Source organism: Chelonoidis abingdonii, chromosome 8 (assembly GCF_003597395.2).
Source record: "Chelonoidis abingdonii isolate Lonesome George chromosome 8, CheloAbing_2.0, whole genome shotgun sequence".
Taxonomy (NCBI): Eukaryota; Metazoa; Chordata; order Testudines; family Testudinidae; genus Chelonoidis; species Chelonoidis abingdonii.
In genome coordinates this window covers 15,630,347-15,647,905 of record NC_133776.1, presented here as the reverse complement: position 1 = coordinate 15,647,905, position 17,559 = coordinate 15,630,347, and the positions used below count along the sequence as shown (strand labels likewise).

The 17,559-nt window shown below is 42.3% G+C and overlaps 1 protein-coding gene across 2 annotated transcripts in view; it reads left to right on the top strand.

Moving 5' to 3' along the window:
• Nucleotides 1–17,559, top strand: part of FNDC3B (fibronectin type III domain containing 3B) — a 408,674-nt gene that overhangs the window by 375,822 nt on the left and 15,293 nt on the right. For both annotated transcript variants that reach the window (XM_032783667.2, XM_032783668.2), the window contains exons 24-25: nucleotides 5,577–5,743; nucleotides 12,614–12,741. In XM_032783667.2, the coding sequence (XP_032639558.1) occupies nucleotides 5,577–5,743; nucleotides 12,614–12,741 (295 nt within the window). The remainder of the gene's footprint in view (nucleotides 1–5,576; nucleotides 5,744–12,613; nucleotides 12,742–17,559) is intronic.

Sequence of the window (17,559 nt, the reverse complement as noted above, 5' to 3'; positions counted from 1 at the left end):
CACGTTTTGAAGGTGGCGCGAGGGCAACTGTACCCGTCCTCCCGGACTCCCTCTCCTCCCTTCTCAACCGTCTTTTGTTCTTACTCCCGGCGTGGTACCCGTTACATTCAGACCGCTGGGATTTTCAGCGCGTTGCGGCTTGGATACGCCTACAGGTTTGCTTCTTTACCGCGCTCCCAACCCCCTTACTCGGTCCTCGTCAAGGGACCCCTCTCACGAGCAGAATCCCCTCCAGGAGGTAACGACGCTCCTCGGCAAGGGGCACTAGAGGAGGTTTCCCAGAGAACGAGAAGGGCAGGGGTTTTACTTCTGTTACTTTCTGATAACCCAAGGCAAAGGAGGTCCTCAAAGACCATCCTCGACTACGAGAGCTCAAACAAAATACTGGTTCAATTTGAAAGTTCCGTATGGGTGTCCTTGGGACATTATTACATCCCTGGATCCGGGAATGGTAAGCTGCCTCGACAGTGCAGGACGCTTATTTCATATAGCCATCTTCCGCGCCATTGGAGGTTCTTCGCTTCATTGTCGGCGGTCGGGCATTATCAATTCACGGTCCCACCCGTTCAGCCTCGACGGCCCCTGCAAGTGTTTCCCAATGCATGGGCCGTAGTCGTGCGCTTCCTTCGTCGCAGTCGCGTGCATGTGTTCCGCTACTCGAAGACTGGCTTTATCCGGGACCTCAGAGGAGCGAGTCTCGCGCACGTCAGATGGTCAGCCGCCTTTTCATGAGCCCTAAGCCTAATCTAACGCCGAGAGTACCTAAACCTTACTCAGAGGATAGAGTTTTAATCAGAAGCGTTCTATTATGACTCTACTATAGCGGGCCGTTTCTTCCTTGTCGCGGTTCCAGGCTTTAAACAGCCATCATCCACAGGCTGCAGGCAGCACTCTAACCTTCCATACGTACTTGCTGACACTCTTGGGCAATGGCGGCCTGCTTCGTCACGGTGCATGCTTCGGCTCACCTACGGCTTCCAGTTCCTGGCTCACCTGCAGCTCCGTCGCTAGGCGCCCGTAGATTTACAATTACCGATTCTCAGTACGTCCTCTCACTCCTCCAGTGGTGGCTGGTCGGTCCTGTCGTGTGGTGCAGGGTTCGTTCCATCCCCCCAGGCTCGTGTCCTGAAACGGATTACGCTCGGACTCTGGGAGGGGAGCTCACCTAGGTGCCACTGCGCCCCAGGGCGCTGGTCTGATCCGACTCGCCTACTATAATGTGCGAGAATGAGGGCGGTCACCTGGCTTTGTCAATGCGTTCGTCAGAATCCAAGATTGCTGTGTTTCGGTTTTTTCACCTGACAACACAACGACGGTATACTATGTACAAGCAGGGCGGTACGGAGGTCTGGCTCTCTTTGTCAGGAGCATGACATTGGGGGACTTTTGCATAGCCATCCTGTTCATGATAGTTGCTTCCCTTTCTCCCGGAGGTTCGGAATACGCGCCGGATCGGCTAACCGGTCTTTTGCTCCCAACGAGGGTCCTCGCCCAGGTACATGCGCCCTGGTGCTCTTTATCCGGAGGTGGGGGCTCCCCTATGGACTCACGTCTTCTAGATCCCTTTACAGGATCAGAGTGGGGCCCGACTTCTACATAGGAGTCTTGTGCCCAGGTCGCAGACCATTGAGGCTCAGGGTTGCAGACGCTTCTGATTCCCTGGGCGGACGAAGACATCTCATCTCTCTAATTGCGTTACTAAGGCTGTCAAAACGGATCTGCTCATTGTGTTTCCGTTGATATCACAAGGTCTTTTTAGATTAGTCACAGACTTTACAAATTACTTTGTTACTATTAGGCGCGCCTGCATGAATCGCGATCACATTTCACCTACTCACGCATGATGGGCTACTAAATGACGCAGAGCGCTTCAATTGGCATTATCACGATCCTGTGCGAGAACACCAGGTCATGGTACGGTGGATCGACATGGCCTGGTGTTCCCTACTGCCTTCTTCAGCTAAATCTGATCAACGCTTGACCACTTGGCGACTAAGAGCTATTCCGTACAAACTCGGTTTCATTAACAGGCTGAGAGATCTTGCTGCCCGTGTCCTGAGCCACTCTTGCATCCCCTCACGTCACGTGGCTACCTAGCCATAATTGGCGCTTTCGACTTTGTAGCGATTCGCGATTGGCCAAGGATATATTAGCCTTCATGCAACACAGATGCGCACAGGCTGGCTTTTACTAGTGTAAAGATTAGGGCTGAAGTCCGTCTACTGAGGCAAAAGGTAGTTAATCAGCACAAAAGTGAATGCTTTAAAAGTCATGCGTGTATCAGCCCACGGTAGGACGGATCTCCAACCACACCAGGCCACAGATGTTTCCATGCGCTTTGAATCGTCCACTGAGTATTGAGCTTTCGGTCAATTCCACATACAGCCAGCACAAGTCCTGCTTCGTGCTAGTCGCTACATGCATCGGGAGTGTGTGAGCTAGGTGGCTATCTCCACATTCACCCAGCGGGTGCCTCCCGCGCCCTGCACCAATTCAGGTGGGGCCCTTGGCCCCAAAGGTCTTTATTATCTATTTTACTCTAGATGGGTTTAGCACCTTCTAATAGGGTGGCTGACAGGTATAAAAACCTGTTGAGTTGTATACTTTACCACTTCACCAATTCAGGATGAAATTTCCAAGCCAGGTGCCTCCTCAGTCGCATTGTGGGGGAAATTCAGCCAAAGCATCAGCATTGTGAGAATGAATAGTTAGTACCGTTATGCCTCTGTCTAGGGCAGCGACATAGCTCCTCCACCCTGTCCCCTGTTTTCTGCAAGTTTTTTCAATGGTTCCCAGCTGTTCCTCAAGTTTTCATCACTCCACACTCTGCCATTTGTTTTCAGCAATCTTGTTTTTGTCTGCCCCTAGTTCCATCTATTGTTATTCTGGGATGGAATCCCATTTCCATCTCCATCACATGGCAAATCCATATTGCCGATGAGACCATCTCCTGTACTTCCTGTCCTTCCTCCGAAACAATGATGTCTCATACTTTCTGAGGCTGAACCTCCATACGTGGCTAAAGATCCTTAGAAGGATTGGGAAGCGTACTATCCCCCCCATGTGTCTCGCCCGGAATCAGAGGGTGTAAGACAACACCCAGATATGCAGAATGTTGACCTGGTGTTGGTGAACATGCCGTTTTTGTCCCACACTACCCGTTTGAAACCAGCATGGCTACGTGTTCCTTCCTACTTGTACTGGAAGACGGCATTTCTGAGGTGGCCATCTTTGCATTCCCAGCACATTCTTCGGACATAATGTCGTGCTGATATGAGCATGCGCGCCCTACAGTGGTGTTGAAAGATCGCTACTGCTGGTAGAAATGGCCACGGTACCGTGAGAGGTGCATGATATCCATCAGCGAACAAAGTTACAAACTAAAGAGACGCCATATGCCTCCGCCTTTCTTTTCAAAGTTGTTCGGTTTCATTCAACCAAGGACACTATTCTACCCGTATTCTTCCCAGAGAGTGTTCAATATGCGTGCTCGCTGGGGATGCTAGCACAATTGAGCACTCACGGTTCAAGACCATTTGTGAGTCGTCAGAGCAGCTTTTATGATACGGGAAGGGAGCAACGGTCCGAGCAAATCCCCAAAGCGTCTTAATTGTTGCCATAGCTGAACCGGGTTAAGGGTTCCTGTCTACCTAGAGGATTGGGCAAAACCTAACATTGGTGAACATTCACCTGCATAGGGCGTACCACCTGTTAAAACTGGACCAGGGGCTGGTTTTCAACCGTCGGGAAACGCACATCAAGATGAGCTTTGCAACCTCTAACTAGGGCCAAGCAATAACCGGTTTCTTCGGACCGTCAGAAATGTGACTTAGCCACCAGTGAAATTAACACGGGCAGCGAACCTGGTCCTCGCCGTGTCCACTTCGCTCACACCCATTAATGAACCTGGTCCAACAGCCAGGGATGCATGCGCCGTGTTACGCGCTGCGACCTCTCACTCCGACCCCACCGCCTAGGTAAGGCTTGGGAATCACCTACTGGAATGGATATGGGCAATCACTCGAAGAAGAAAACACGGTTACTCACCTTTGTAACTGTTGTTCTTCAAGATGTGTTGCTCATGTCCATTCCACACCCGCCCTCCTTCCCCACTGTCGGAGTAGCCAGCAAGAAGGAACTGAGGAGCGGGCGGGCCGGCAGGGGTGTATATTACCTGCTATGGCAGCGCCACTCTAGGGAGCGACCTGCCGGCCCGCTGGAGTTGCTAGGGTAAAAGTCTTCCGATGAACATGCACGCGCGGCGCGTACACCTATTGGAATGGATATGAGCAACACATCTCGAAGAACAACAGTTACAAAGGTGAGTAACCGTGTTTTCTCTCTGCTTAGCAACTTGTACTTTATGTAGGGTATTGTATTATACAGGTGAGTTTTCTTTCTTTGTGTTTGGCCCAGCCAGAACCAGTATTTTGGAAGTCAGTGCGTAAGCACTGTCTCCTTTTAGAGTTCTTGTCTTCCCCCAAGCTGCTCCCTACATCTAAAACAATCTTCCTTATCTCATTTACTAGACAGCCTCTCTCGTTCCCACAAATCACTCTTTAAAACGTACCTCTTCAAGCTCGCCCCTCCCCAATATTGATCATCTTGTGACATGCTCTGTTTTGAGCTGTTGCCTTGTATGTTTGTCCTGTTTTATTTCAATTTGCAAACTCTTCAAGAAAGAAATGTGTCAGGTCTATGAACAGTTCTGCAAATCCGGGCATGTTGATTTAAATGGAGTTACTCTGAGTTTAAACTGATGTAAATGAGAGCAGGACCTAGCCTTGGGGGAGGGGGTAGGAGGCTACTTGTATGAGTAAGAACTAGTCAAATGAGCTAGAGTTTGCAGGCTTGGGCCCTGTGTTTGTGAAGTGCTGTAAATTACCAGCACTACATCAGTGTACAGGATTACAAACACCTCGGGAATGGAGGTTGTTCCTAACCCTGAAATTTTCATAACTCTGAACAAAACGTTATGGTTGTTCTTTCAAAAGTTTATAACTTAACATTGACTTGATACAGCTTTGAAACTTTACTATGCAGAAGAAAAATGCTGCTTTCCTTTTATTTTTTTTTTAGTAGTTTACATTTAACACAGTACTGTACTGTATTTGTTTTTTTTGTTGTTGTCGGGGGTTTTTTGTCTCTGGCGATGCCTGATTGTGTACCTCTGGTTCCAAATGTTGTCAGTTAGTAACTCTGGTGTTCTTAACTCTGAGGTTCTACTATATTGTAATGAAGGTGTATGGTAAAGTAAACTTAATGCATTTTGATTAAGTCGCTAGTAGGCAAAATATAGATAGATGTTTTCCAGATATCATTATTTTGCAATATAGAGGATTATTTGCAGAAGATACGTTAAACTGTTGGTTTTCCTAATATCTAATAATAGATTTATTATATATGCTTGTTTATGTACTAATCTTTGTAATTATATTTGGTAATTTCCATGATATGAGCTACAGTTCTTCAGAGTATGGATGGTTGGGTATAAAAGCCTATGTGCATATAACATTCAGAAAAGCCATTGCCACCCCAAGTGCAACTAATTTCATTCTCTGTTTGCTGGTTTCTAGGTTTATTCCGATTTACAGGGGACCAAGTCACACGTACAAGGTACAAAGGCTGACAGAATCTACTTGCTACACATTTAGAATACAGGCAGTAAATGATGCTGGGGAAGGGCCGTTCTCAGAGATATGTACCTTCTGCACAACCAAATCTGTCCCACCTGCCATCAAAGGTATGGATTAACAATGGGATCTGATGCATGCTCTGTAGGGGACGGGGGGAAGGGGACGGCATGGTTTTTGACTAGTTAAATAACTTTCTGATAACTTATGATAGGAAACTCAATTCTCACCAAAGAAAATCCAGTATAAACCTTACTAGATTAATTACTCTACAGAGATGGTCAAAAATACTGTTACTAACAAAAGTTACAGGAAGTGGGACCATTACCGTGAAATATTTTAATGAGGGACATAACTGATAGGATGTATATGTAGATGTGCGTATGGGGCTTGAAAACTAATGACAATGCATGTTGTTGTTCAACTGTGAAAATGCATTTAACACTCCAGAATTTAGTTTTCCTTTAATGTATAAAACTCCCATTGACATTTTATTGTGCACGAGAAGGGAGATTATCCCCATCTGTATAGCCTCATTTAAGTTTGTTTTCCATAGGAAATAAGCAGAATGTATTCAAACTACATTTGATAATTAAAGCCCTTTACACTTTACAGCATCTTTCAAGGAAGTTGCATTACCAAGAAGATACAGGAGCCACATATAATTTTACATTAGATGAACTGAGTTGAATTCACACCACAGACTAACTATTTTAGTGTGTTTTACCCTGTTTACAATAATTCTTACACACTGTCTTGATGGCTTGTTCAAGACATTTCTTTTTCTCTGTTGCCCATTTCCTCCTCTTTGCTGATTCGACTTTGACCATCCAGTGTATGCATTCTACGGTACACCTTCTTTCTTTTCCCATAATTTGATAGTATCATCTGTATTGCAGTGTTGGTCTTTCATTCTCATTAGTTGTTTTCCAGCAATCACTGTGATCGAAACTCAAAATAAAGTTCACTCTTCCTCCATGGTAGACAGCAGGTCATCCAATATAGAATATTTATTGGAAATTTCTACCATGTAACTATTAGCAATTGCTTCGTAATAACGCTTATCAACACTGAAGTGTTTCAATGCAGTAGATACTTGTCTCTGAAACTCTATTAACATCATTGTTGCTATTAGGAGTCAATCAAATTCCAGAGCAAGATCAGCACTCCTAAATACATTTGCATCCTACATGAACTTAGTCAAGTGTTTCAAAACTAGAATAGTATCAGAGGGGTAGCCGTGTTAGTCTGGATCTGTAAAAGCAGCAGAGAATCCTGTGGCACCTTATAGACTAACAGACGTTTTGGAGCATGAGTTTCGTGGGTGAATACCACTAACAGATTGTTTTTGGAAGCATGAGCTTTCATGGGTGAATACCCACTTTGTCAGATGCATGACATGCATCTGACGAAGTGGGTATTCACCCACGAAAGCTCATGCTCCAAAACGTCTGTTAGTCTATAAGGTGCCACAGGATTCTCTACTGCTTTTACAAAACTAGAATAGGAATACAAGGTTGCATTGTTGCCCAATGGATTGCAAAATGTATACTTATGGCAATTCTTGTGCTGAAACCAAGTATCCATTAAATATAGTCCATGTGTAGAAGCAAATTCTAGTAGACCCACACCATTATCTGATCTGTATTCTGGTTGGTCGTGTGGTTCCAGTGCCAGTTCACATCCAGTTCCATGATAGCCAGTTCTCACATTCATATCTACTAAGATGACAATATGAAGGTGGGCTGATATACTAGATACAGTGTCATCTAACATGGCATAAAAAGCATCTTTTTCAGCATTATACCTTGCATCATGTGGAGCATGTGCATTAATAACTGCTAGGTGTCCTACCTTCAAACTGAAAATGGCCATTATCAGGCATGGAGAATAAACCTGTGATGCCAGTAGTGCAGATTACACCCTTAGGGACAAAACTAGAGCAACGCAAGTGTGCCCATCAGATGTATCACAGGCATTCAACAATCAAAAGGTCTGACCTCTATGAGTCATAGCTGTGCTCTTGGTTCAAACTCCGCCATGTCTACTGCATGCCACGTATGTTAGCATTCAATTTCCAGTTCTTCAGCCAGGAAAGTCATTTTTCTGATGAGGCTTGGAATGATTGAACATTCTACAGTCCCATCCTTAGATACTGACATTGCTGCAGAAGTGGATATACCATCTTTATATCGAGATTTTTCCCCATCTCTGGTTTATGGAAGAGCCATCATCATATGGTCCGATGACTCTTCCTCTTGTAGAAGATGTAGATGAATCTTGAAGCTTGGTTCTGTTGTGAGTGGTAGATGCAAGTGCTGAAACAGATAAAACATATATGAAACTGAGAACACTTTATGTCCTTTTCTTCTATATGTTGAAGCTGGAGATTGTATTTGAGAGCTTGAAGGTCCTAACTGAATGTCCATTCTCATGGCTTCCACTATTTAAGGACAAAAATGGAAAATACTGCCAGGATTTTGATGCACAGTTTAAGCATTGGCATGAGTATTTTTGTGAATTAATAGATTTCCACCATGATGCAGCTCCTACTACAACTTTATCCCAAAATGAACCTGTCAGAAAACAGGCTGGTGACATTAGAGAAAGTGATGCTTGCCATCAAATAGTTACAAAATGTTGAAGCACTTGGTCTTTATTTCATCAGAACTGCTAAATAGTGGAGACCGGGATTTAGTTCACTGGCTACACAGAGCTGTCTTAAAAGTTTGGGAAACTGTTCATATTCCAAAAGATTAGAAAACAGGCTGTATCATCCCATTTTTAAAAAAAGAAAAGAGCAATTAGCTTGCTCAGATTATAGTGGAATAATGCTGCTGTCACTCCCAGGGGAGGTGTTTACGATCATACTTGTGAACCAACTGAAATATTATTTCAACCCAAAAATGAGAGACAACCAGTGTGGTTTCCACACAGGTAGATATACATTGTATATATGCTCTGGAAAATGTTGCTGAAGAATGACTAGCGCGACAGAAGAAAGTTAACATCGTGTTCATAGACTTTGCAGCTGCTTTAGTCAGCACGATGGGTACTGCTATGCCAGTATGGAGTGCCTAGCGGAGAAACTGTTCCACTGTACATTTAGCTGTATGAGAGTCCATGGTTGTATTACAGGCTATTTTAGTAGAATCAGGGTTACACCAGGAATGTGTTTTCTTACCTACATTATTTAATGTTCTAATAGACCTGTGATGAAGCTAACTGAGGCAAAAGTTAAGTGTAAAATTTGAAGATTCATTTTCCTAGGATCTTGATTATGCAGGTGATGATTTCTTATTTGGAGAGATTACTGACCAACTACAGTTAATGCTGGAAAAGCTGTGAAAAAACTTCAGAATTAATGGGACTTAAGATCAGTGGTGATAAAACCAAAGCTATGCATTGAATGAGTGAATAGTTTTATCTATCTGGGTAGTTGGTTGATAGCAGGAGATTTCTGTAACCAGATAAGTCACATATCAGATCTGTCTTGTGTCAGTGGCATTTCAGCATCTTAAAAGACCTCTATTTGGATGGCAGGATGTCTGTGACAACTATGATATGAATGTGCAGCACAGTAGTGATTACAACCCTGTTATATGGAGCAGAAACTTGGCCATTAAAAACAGCTGAGGCAAGGAAATCAATCAGTTTCCCGTGTTTTTTCACTATCCATTGGTTTGATTTTTTCACAAATGAGGAGACACACATTCCTGGCAGGTTGCAATCTTGCATTATATGAGAACAAGATGACTGCAGTGGTTGGGACACATGCAACATGCAGAACGAGGTTTTCTTCAGAAATTTTGTAGGGGTGAGGTCAACGGAAAAAGAGTGCAAGGCCAGCCATGAATGAGGTTGGAAGATTCAACTGTGAGGGATTTAAGAATCCTAAGTCCTCCCATATTGATTCTTGCCATAGGAAGAAGACTTGCAAGGGACTGTTCAAGAGGGAAGTCCATTCTCCGTGCCACCATGGCTACATCTTAACCATGTGAATATGCTGCTTTGCTTTTTACCATGTATAGTCAATCTGTCCAATATATTTGAAGTAAATTTCTTTAGTGGTGTTGTGGCACCATCATAAGGGAATTTAGCGGGAAGATACTGCAACCGCCCAATTTAAATTAGTGAATGTGGGAAAAAACTACTATACACCTACAGGGAATTCCAACAGGAGCAACGTAATGCTTTAGTACTATATCTCCAAACAGCTAATATCTTTACTGATGATCTGGGGGTATGTAATATCTTTACAGGGATTTCCCCATTGTTTTTGAAATCTACTAGTGTTTTGTTTTGAAGCTGTACTTGTGTGACAGAAAGTTAAGATGAAAATTATATTTGTTCACTGGAGAGCACTCCTTGTCCATTCTGCTGTCCCGTATCCAAAATATAATTGGATCAGAACTCTATTTTTTCATCTAAATGGAAGAGTACCTTTCTGCCTAAGTATTCAGTCCTAGTTTGAGCATGGTTCACATTCTGAACTGAATGTGAAGTAGCTATGATATTCCACGAATAGGGGGTGGGGTGGGAGTGTCAGGGACATAACTAAACATCAGGATACTGGCAATGGTAGACCCCACAATACGGCAAACGCTGTAGCCGCAGACACTGCAACAGGAAAGTGATACTGAATGGAAAAGAGGTGAGTCCTGTTGAGTCAGGCAACAAAACAGGCCATTTTTGATTCCCTCCAGTGTCCCGACTCATTTAAGAAAGAGGATACATTGTTTTCCTGATTTTGACAAAGAAACGTATATGATGTCATGTTTTGTTCTGCAACTGGCAGACAAAAACCTAAAAGAGTGTGTGAGGTTGAGAGGTGTACCAGCTCAGATGAACATTTCCATTCTCCATCTCTCCAAGTAGGCAGGTGTTGGTATGAGAAGCAAATTTATATTTATATTTGGATCTGAATATAATGCACAAGGCCCTTTTGAGTGATAATAGATTAGTTTAGGGTTGATGTAATTTATATGGCAGCGGTAGCAGCGCCAGTTTCTTTGACGGCTTCTCATTTTGCTGTATTTTCACAGGGCTGGGAAATGGATTACTTTTAATGTGCACGTGTTCTTGCATGTGCTAATGGCTTCCTGAAGTGTATTGCAGCACGTATCATTCTCTCCAGCCTCACAGTTTCACTTTTCAGCCGTATGCTCCCTCTGTCTGACAAACAGCAAGGTTGTTATAATCTAGATGCTGCTGCAGTTGTTTTGAAATCAGCAGAGGACAGATGCTCAGGTATATATGTAAACATATTGCCATCATTCAAAGCTTTGTGGTCTGTTGACCTGGCAGCTTGCTGTTGCTGGTGGGCACAGAGTGAAATCTGATGGCTTTTAGCTGATAAGAGATCATTTTGTGAGGAAGACAGCATTTCAGCTGCTGATAAATCATGCTTTCCTAGATTCTAATATATGCGCTGAACCAAAACCTCAAATCTAATCCCTGAAACTTCTAGGATCAGGGCATGGTTTATATATGAATCCCTGTATTTGAACCTATTCATATGATTTTGGTTCTAGGTTGAATCCAGTCCCGCTCTTGGTTGTCTCCCCGCCCCTCCCAAAAAAAAAACGCTCCTGAGGTGCAATCCTGGCTCTGCAGAAGTCAATGGCAAAACTCTGATTGACTACAGAATTTTCTATTGCAGAAAATCTTTCAAATTTATCTTCCCCCTACTCCCAGTCTATCTCCAGCCTTGCCTTTCTAAGCAAAATAATTGATGAGGTAGTAGTAACCAAGCTCCAACAAGAAGTATCTGCTGCCCATATCCTGATGCCCTCACAAGTGGACCATGCTACAGAGATGATTCAAAGATCCCAGAAGCTGGGACTGGACAATAAGGGATGGCTTACTCGATAATTGCCCTGTTCTTTTCATTCTTTTTGAAGCAGCTGGCATAGGCCACTATTGTAAGACAGGATGCTGGGCTAGATGGACCATTGGTCTGACCCAGAATGGCCATTCTTGTGTTCTTAGAGATGGCTCCCATAGTACAGATGTAGCTCACTGATGTTACAGAATTCCATGGGAAGTCATCTTGCAGTCGTTAGTCATCTCATTGCTTTCTACTTGAAAAATGCAATGCATACCATTACAGTTGAGTTATTAAATTCCAAGGCTTTTGCTACTCTCAAATACTACACTTCTGTAATTTATTGTGTGTGTGCATATGTTTTGGGGGGAGGGAGGGAGGCGGAATGAGATATTTTGTCTCGTTTAGATCTTGTGTTGACCTTAAGAGTCAGAAACCAGTTCTGATTTTACTTTGATTCAGACTAAAGGCCTCATCTTGCACCTCTTGCTCCAGCAGAACTACTTTTGAAGTAAATGGGAGTTTTGCCTGATTACTGGATCTAATCCAAAATTTACAAAGGAGTTAATGTACAGGGGATATTTTTAATATTTTAGTTACATGAATGCATTTCAGTTTCTCTTACCAGACTTGTGAAGTCCTGCAATTCTCTCTCTAAAGTGTTCTGTGCTTTTTGTATAGAGAAGGTGTATAATTAGCCTTGGCAGAATTGGGTTTTTATTTTTGTATAATTTTTTGGATAATATAAGTGTTTACTTTTAAGCATTTTTTTATTTTTATTTATTTAAATTTTCACAGATGTAGTAGATTATGGCAGGGTGAGACAATAATTATTTAGTGACAGTAGACCTTGAGATTCAAAAACCTAAAGCTTTATAACTGTTAAAACACAAATCGTCAACATAATTTGTCAAATATACAGAGTAAATATCCCTAAATCAAACTCTACTTAATGAGTCCTTAAGCAGCATTTTTCTTACTTTGCTTATCTGTAAATTTCTATTATGATTGATGGAAATTTTTTTTGTCAGTTTGTGTGTACACAGTGAAATCAACATTTAGTGATAAAAATCTAATCATTCCAAGCCTATATATCATTTATTGCAATGTCATTGTTTACATTGATGTCTAATATGCACAAATTTTATTACAGCTCCTCGAGTGACACAGTTGGATGGAAATGCTTGTGAAATCACGTGGGAAATGGTCCCACCCATGAAAGGAGACCCTATCACTTATGTGGTGCAGGTAGTGGTTGGAAGAGAATCTGAATATAAACAGGTAGGATCTTATGTTTAAGGTTTTCATTTCTCATTAATATAACAAATATAAAATCAAAAGCTCTTGGTGCTTTGAAACGTTTAGCTGTTTTGTTCACAACTGACACACTGGAGAAAGCTCCTGGCACTGGTTCCAAAACTGACATTTTCAGACTTCGAATTCAGTGATGGAAAGTGGCTGAGAGCAGTGAATAAGAGGGTGGAATCCACACTCTTAATGACTCAGAAAAAAACCTTCACTGTTCAAAACAGTTTATTCTCATGACAAATGCTGTGTGCCATTTACCTTAGTAATCTGTTTTATACACTCTGATAAGTGCAATAAACCGATATGTGTGAATGCATCTGATTCCAGAGGAATACTATAAAGAAAAGCTTTGAAGAAACACAGATGAAAGATTTGATAGAAGTGCAGGCTGCAAAATACATCCACAAAAAAGGATATATGTCTGAATGATCAGGTGCTCGTGTACAGTCCCCAATGCATTTTCCAAGAACTTTGAATAATGTAGGAAGTGGGAGGGAGATCAGTAACCTTTATTAAATGGACGTATGGCTCATTGATAGGGTAATAAATGCAACAAACCACAGTTCTTATTTCTGCTTTTCTTACTCTTTTTATGTTAAAGATAGTTATTGAAGCCAGCTCTACACTTTGCAGGGTTCCAAATACATGGCCACAGATTCTCGCTGTGCCCAAATTCCATGGGATGCAGATGACTGGGGGGTTAAAGCACAATGGAGCTCATTGCCATTTTCTGATGCTGGGCCTGATTTTATACCAGCCGCAGCATAGATAAGACCGGTTTCAGGGATCTAATTTATGCCAATAGGTTATGGCCCATAAGGGACATTCTTCCAGGCAGATGCCTCCTATGCTGGGGACTGCAAGAGTTTGGTGTAGGAACTGGCTATGCTTCTTGTAGGCCTACTGGGACTCTCCTTTCTGGGGAGCTCTGACTGTTTTCTGGGCCTTTTGTGCTGCCTGATTCTGACCCATGGCATTTGGTTACTTAAGGGGAAAAAAACCTGAGGTCTGATCCAGTGCGGAGACACAACAGAAGCCAACAGGTCTTTCCCTATTGAAGTGGTTGTTACTGAGAAGAATTGTTGATGAATGACATAACGATGACTATCAAATACTCTGCTGCCATACATAGCCGTGTTCCAGGGTACACAGTTAAATATCACTTTAGAAATTTCAAAGAGAAATTTTGAGTTTGTTTTGTGAATTGTCTATGTGAATTGTTGGGGCATTTTATTTATTCCATGCTACTTGTTTAGAGAAACAGATCTTGAAATACAGTTGGTGACTCACAAAGGAAAGGAACATCATTAAGGTCCCAGCTCTCTTAGCACTTGGGTTAAAATTTCAGAATTGTTTAGGCACTAAGCTATTTTGGCCTCAGTAGACGATACAGTCGTAAAAATGCCAGCAGGCAGTCCACACACTATTTCTCACCATTGATAGTGGCGTTGGAGTTGCATCTGTGGTAGATAGCCCTAGAAACCTCATTATAGTCAAGGCTGTGAGTCTGCATGGTTCATAAAACTGAATTACATGTGGCTGGGGCAGATAGCAAAGACTCTCATTTTCCCTCCCAGACTCTGTGTAGTTATTTTAATATCTCTGGCAGAGGGAATGTTTTTGTTGTTAGCTGTTTAGATAGGCTGCTACTTCCCCTCATGCACAGGCAGGAAAGGAGTGGCCAAACACTGCTCCCTTCCCCACCCACCCGCAACACACTGGCCAGTGCAGCTAAACTAGTGCAGAAGTGGAATTAGTCTGTGCCTGGGAAAGGCCTGGAGTAGCTTACTTTCCCCTTTGACCAACGGAGAAGTAAAACTCTACTCCAGGTGCAGTCTAACTACACCTTTCCTCTTCCACAGGGAAAAGTGACAAGCTAGCCTGCAGAGCCCACAGTGGGGTCCTGATCCTTGATTGTGGCTCCTATTTAGTTCACCTTTAAAGAAAAATCCTACAGGTGAAGGTCATAAATTACAGTAATATTCAAGTTTCATATAATAGATAAAGTTATAGTAGAAATCCACTTTTAAGATTTCCTTCAAAACAGACATACCCATTATAAAAACAGGTTTTTTAACAGTAATAAACAGACTGAAGTCAGTTCAACCAACTAAAGCAAAAACTGTTCCCCTGTGACGTATCAGTCAGTAACTGTCAATTGTCAGGAGATCTCTCAATTTGCAGCAATATGTGGGCAGCTATTTAAGACTAGGGCTGAACATCTTAATTGGGGAAGCATGTTACAAGTCCATGGGACAGCATCTCTCTGATTGCTGCCAATTGATTTATTTCAGATGAGTGTAGCTAGCTAGTAACTGGAACATCTTTGCTCATTTAACTTTAAGCTAAAGCACTTACTTGTGATGACGAAAGTAGAGAAAAAGAGTATGTGTGTGAGTTACACAGAAACACCTTTCTCTGGAACAGAACTAACCAACATAAAGGATTGATCTACAAAACACTTAGATCCTCAATGTTATTTAGGTGTCTAACTCCCTTTGATTTCAACCTTGCTACCTATTAACTTCAGAGGGACTGTCCTCACAGTAGAAAGCATTGTGCTCAATAGCTTTTGTAGGAGAATCACTTTTCTTATATAATGAATGGGAGGAATGTTTAAGATTTGACAAGCTTCTCTAACAATGATATTACTGTTAATATAAATGCATGTTATAAAGACGGTGGTGGGCTCTATATGATACAGGATTCAGTGTTCATTTTGTGTTAGGAGTTTTAAACTGTCCTGATTGGTTTTAAAAGTAAGGGTATTTTTTATCATCTTAGTTTTGCATCTTTTAAAACTCAAAAAAGGTGGTGGTGTTTTTTAAAAAAAAGCCTTGCTGTCAGCAGCACCCAAGTGGGGCAATATCCTTTTCTGGTATGTTCAAAGAAAATTGTTGATATTAAGTAAGTTTCCCTGTTCCTCACCGCATGACTATTCTGGGCCTCTTTCTGGCACCTTTGCTTACACTGTGTGGTACCTTATTCCACATGGAGTCTCCTTGAACTCAGTTGGAATGCTCAGATTGTAGGCCTATACTAGGTGTACACTACAGATCTAGATCAGTATAACTACGTCGCTCAGGAGTGTGAAAACTCCACACCTCTGAGCAATGCAGTTATACCGACCTAACCCCCTGTGTAGACAGTGCTACGGCAATTGCAGAGCTTCTCCCACCGACATAACTACCACCTCTCAGGGAGGAGGTTTAACTAAACCAATGAGAGTTCTCTTATTGGTGCAGGAGCATCTTCACTTAAGCACTAAAGTGGCCCAATGCAGTATTTTAAATGTAGACCTGCCCTCAGAGTACTTAAGGGTTGCAGAATCAAGTGCCATAGTTGGAAGATGCATTTGATACAGATCTTGGCCCCTCAGTACCAGGAAGTCAGCTGAGGATGCAACATGCAATCTACTGCCTCAGTGGTAATATTTTTCATTAAACAGCAAAACGACATGGACAGTTGGTGTGGATACTGAGCATAGAGCCATCTGTTTCAACTTACTCTCTGTTTTGCCACAAGTTAATAGGGACAAAGAGTACGAATTAGAAATAACCATGGACCAGATTCTGCCTCCTTTACTCATGCTCAGCATTTCCTTATTCTGTGAATAATCCCACTGACTTCATTGGGACCATTTGTGGAATAATGTACTCTGTATAGTGAATAAGGGTATCACAACTCCTACCCAGTGTGTGTTGCATCAAGAATCTATGTAACAAGTGGGCTGGGGAGCAAAATATCAGTAGGAGATACTAGCAGGAGAGAGTAATTCCCTTCGGAAAGTTGTAGCTCCAAGTGAGTTTTACCACTTACAGACAGTATTAGCATTAATGGTGATCTATTGCTGCATATTAAATGAAAGATCTATCCAGGAATAGGCATTTCAGGATGTATGCCCGGGGTGGGGAGGGGGGATGTTTGCTTTACTCCTGAGACGCCGTGTGTGTCGAGTAGTCGTTCCTCTCTGTCAGATTGAAAGAATGCATTAAAATTGGATAAAATAAACATTCCTGTTGGAGTTGTGTTAGTTAATTACATTCAACTACTAAAAATGACCAGTTTACTAATCTGGGAGCCCCAGTTTCTAATGGCTCTGAGCCCTCCTGTTCCCTGCATGTGTTTCTACTCACAGTAGGTCTAAAGGAAGGGAGAAATCTACCATGGAAATAGCACTTCCTGCTTCAGTCCAGCACTCCTGGGGAGTCTGTGTTCTTGTCCTCTTTGCCCAGAGAGGGAGAGGATATGATAAGGACCTACGTGACCAGTTTATCTGTTCTCCTCTCCCATAGGCACTACTTATTTATATACTTCTCCAGTTAGAATTTTATCCAAAGATTTAATTTATTATGTCTCCTCTTGATGCCTGAAAACCATGCTATAAAAAAGAAACATTTACTGTTCCCATTTCAAGATGATAATGGAATGTTCCTTTTCATTATATTTAAAGGATACTCATACTCTGAAAAGTGACTGTCTGTAAATGACATCACAGGGCTCTATCTTTATTCTCTTGCTGTGACTTTCCATATCAAATTTGCTTTGTTTATGAGTCAAAAAGTGAACCTGCTGCAAACTCAACCTGAGAGTCAGCGATCAAAATTTGTTCTTTCTGCATCTTGCATTTTCACCTGTGATAGAGCTTCTGCAGTTAGAATTCAGCTGACAATTGTGTTGATAATGTGCGAAACAGAAGAGCTGCATTGACACTGTAGTGCTAGCAGTAATAAAAAATTTGGGCCAAGGTTTTCAAAATTAGTAGCCTAAAGTTAGGCTCTTAATCCTTAT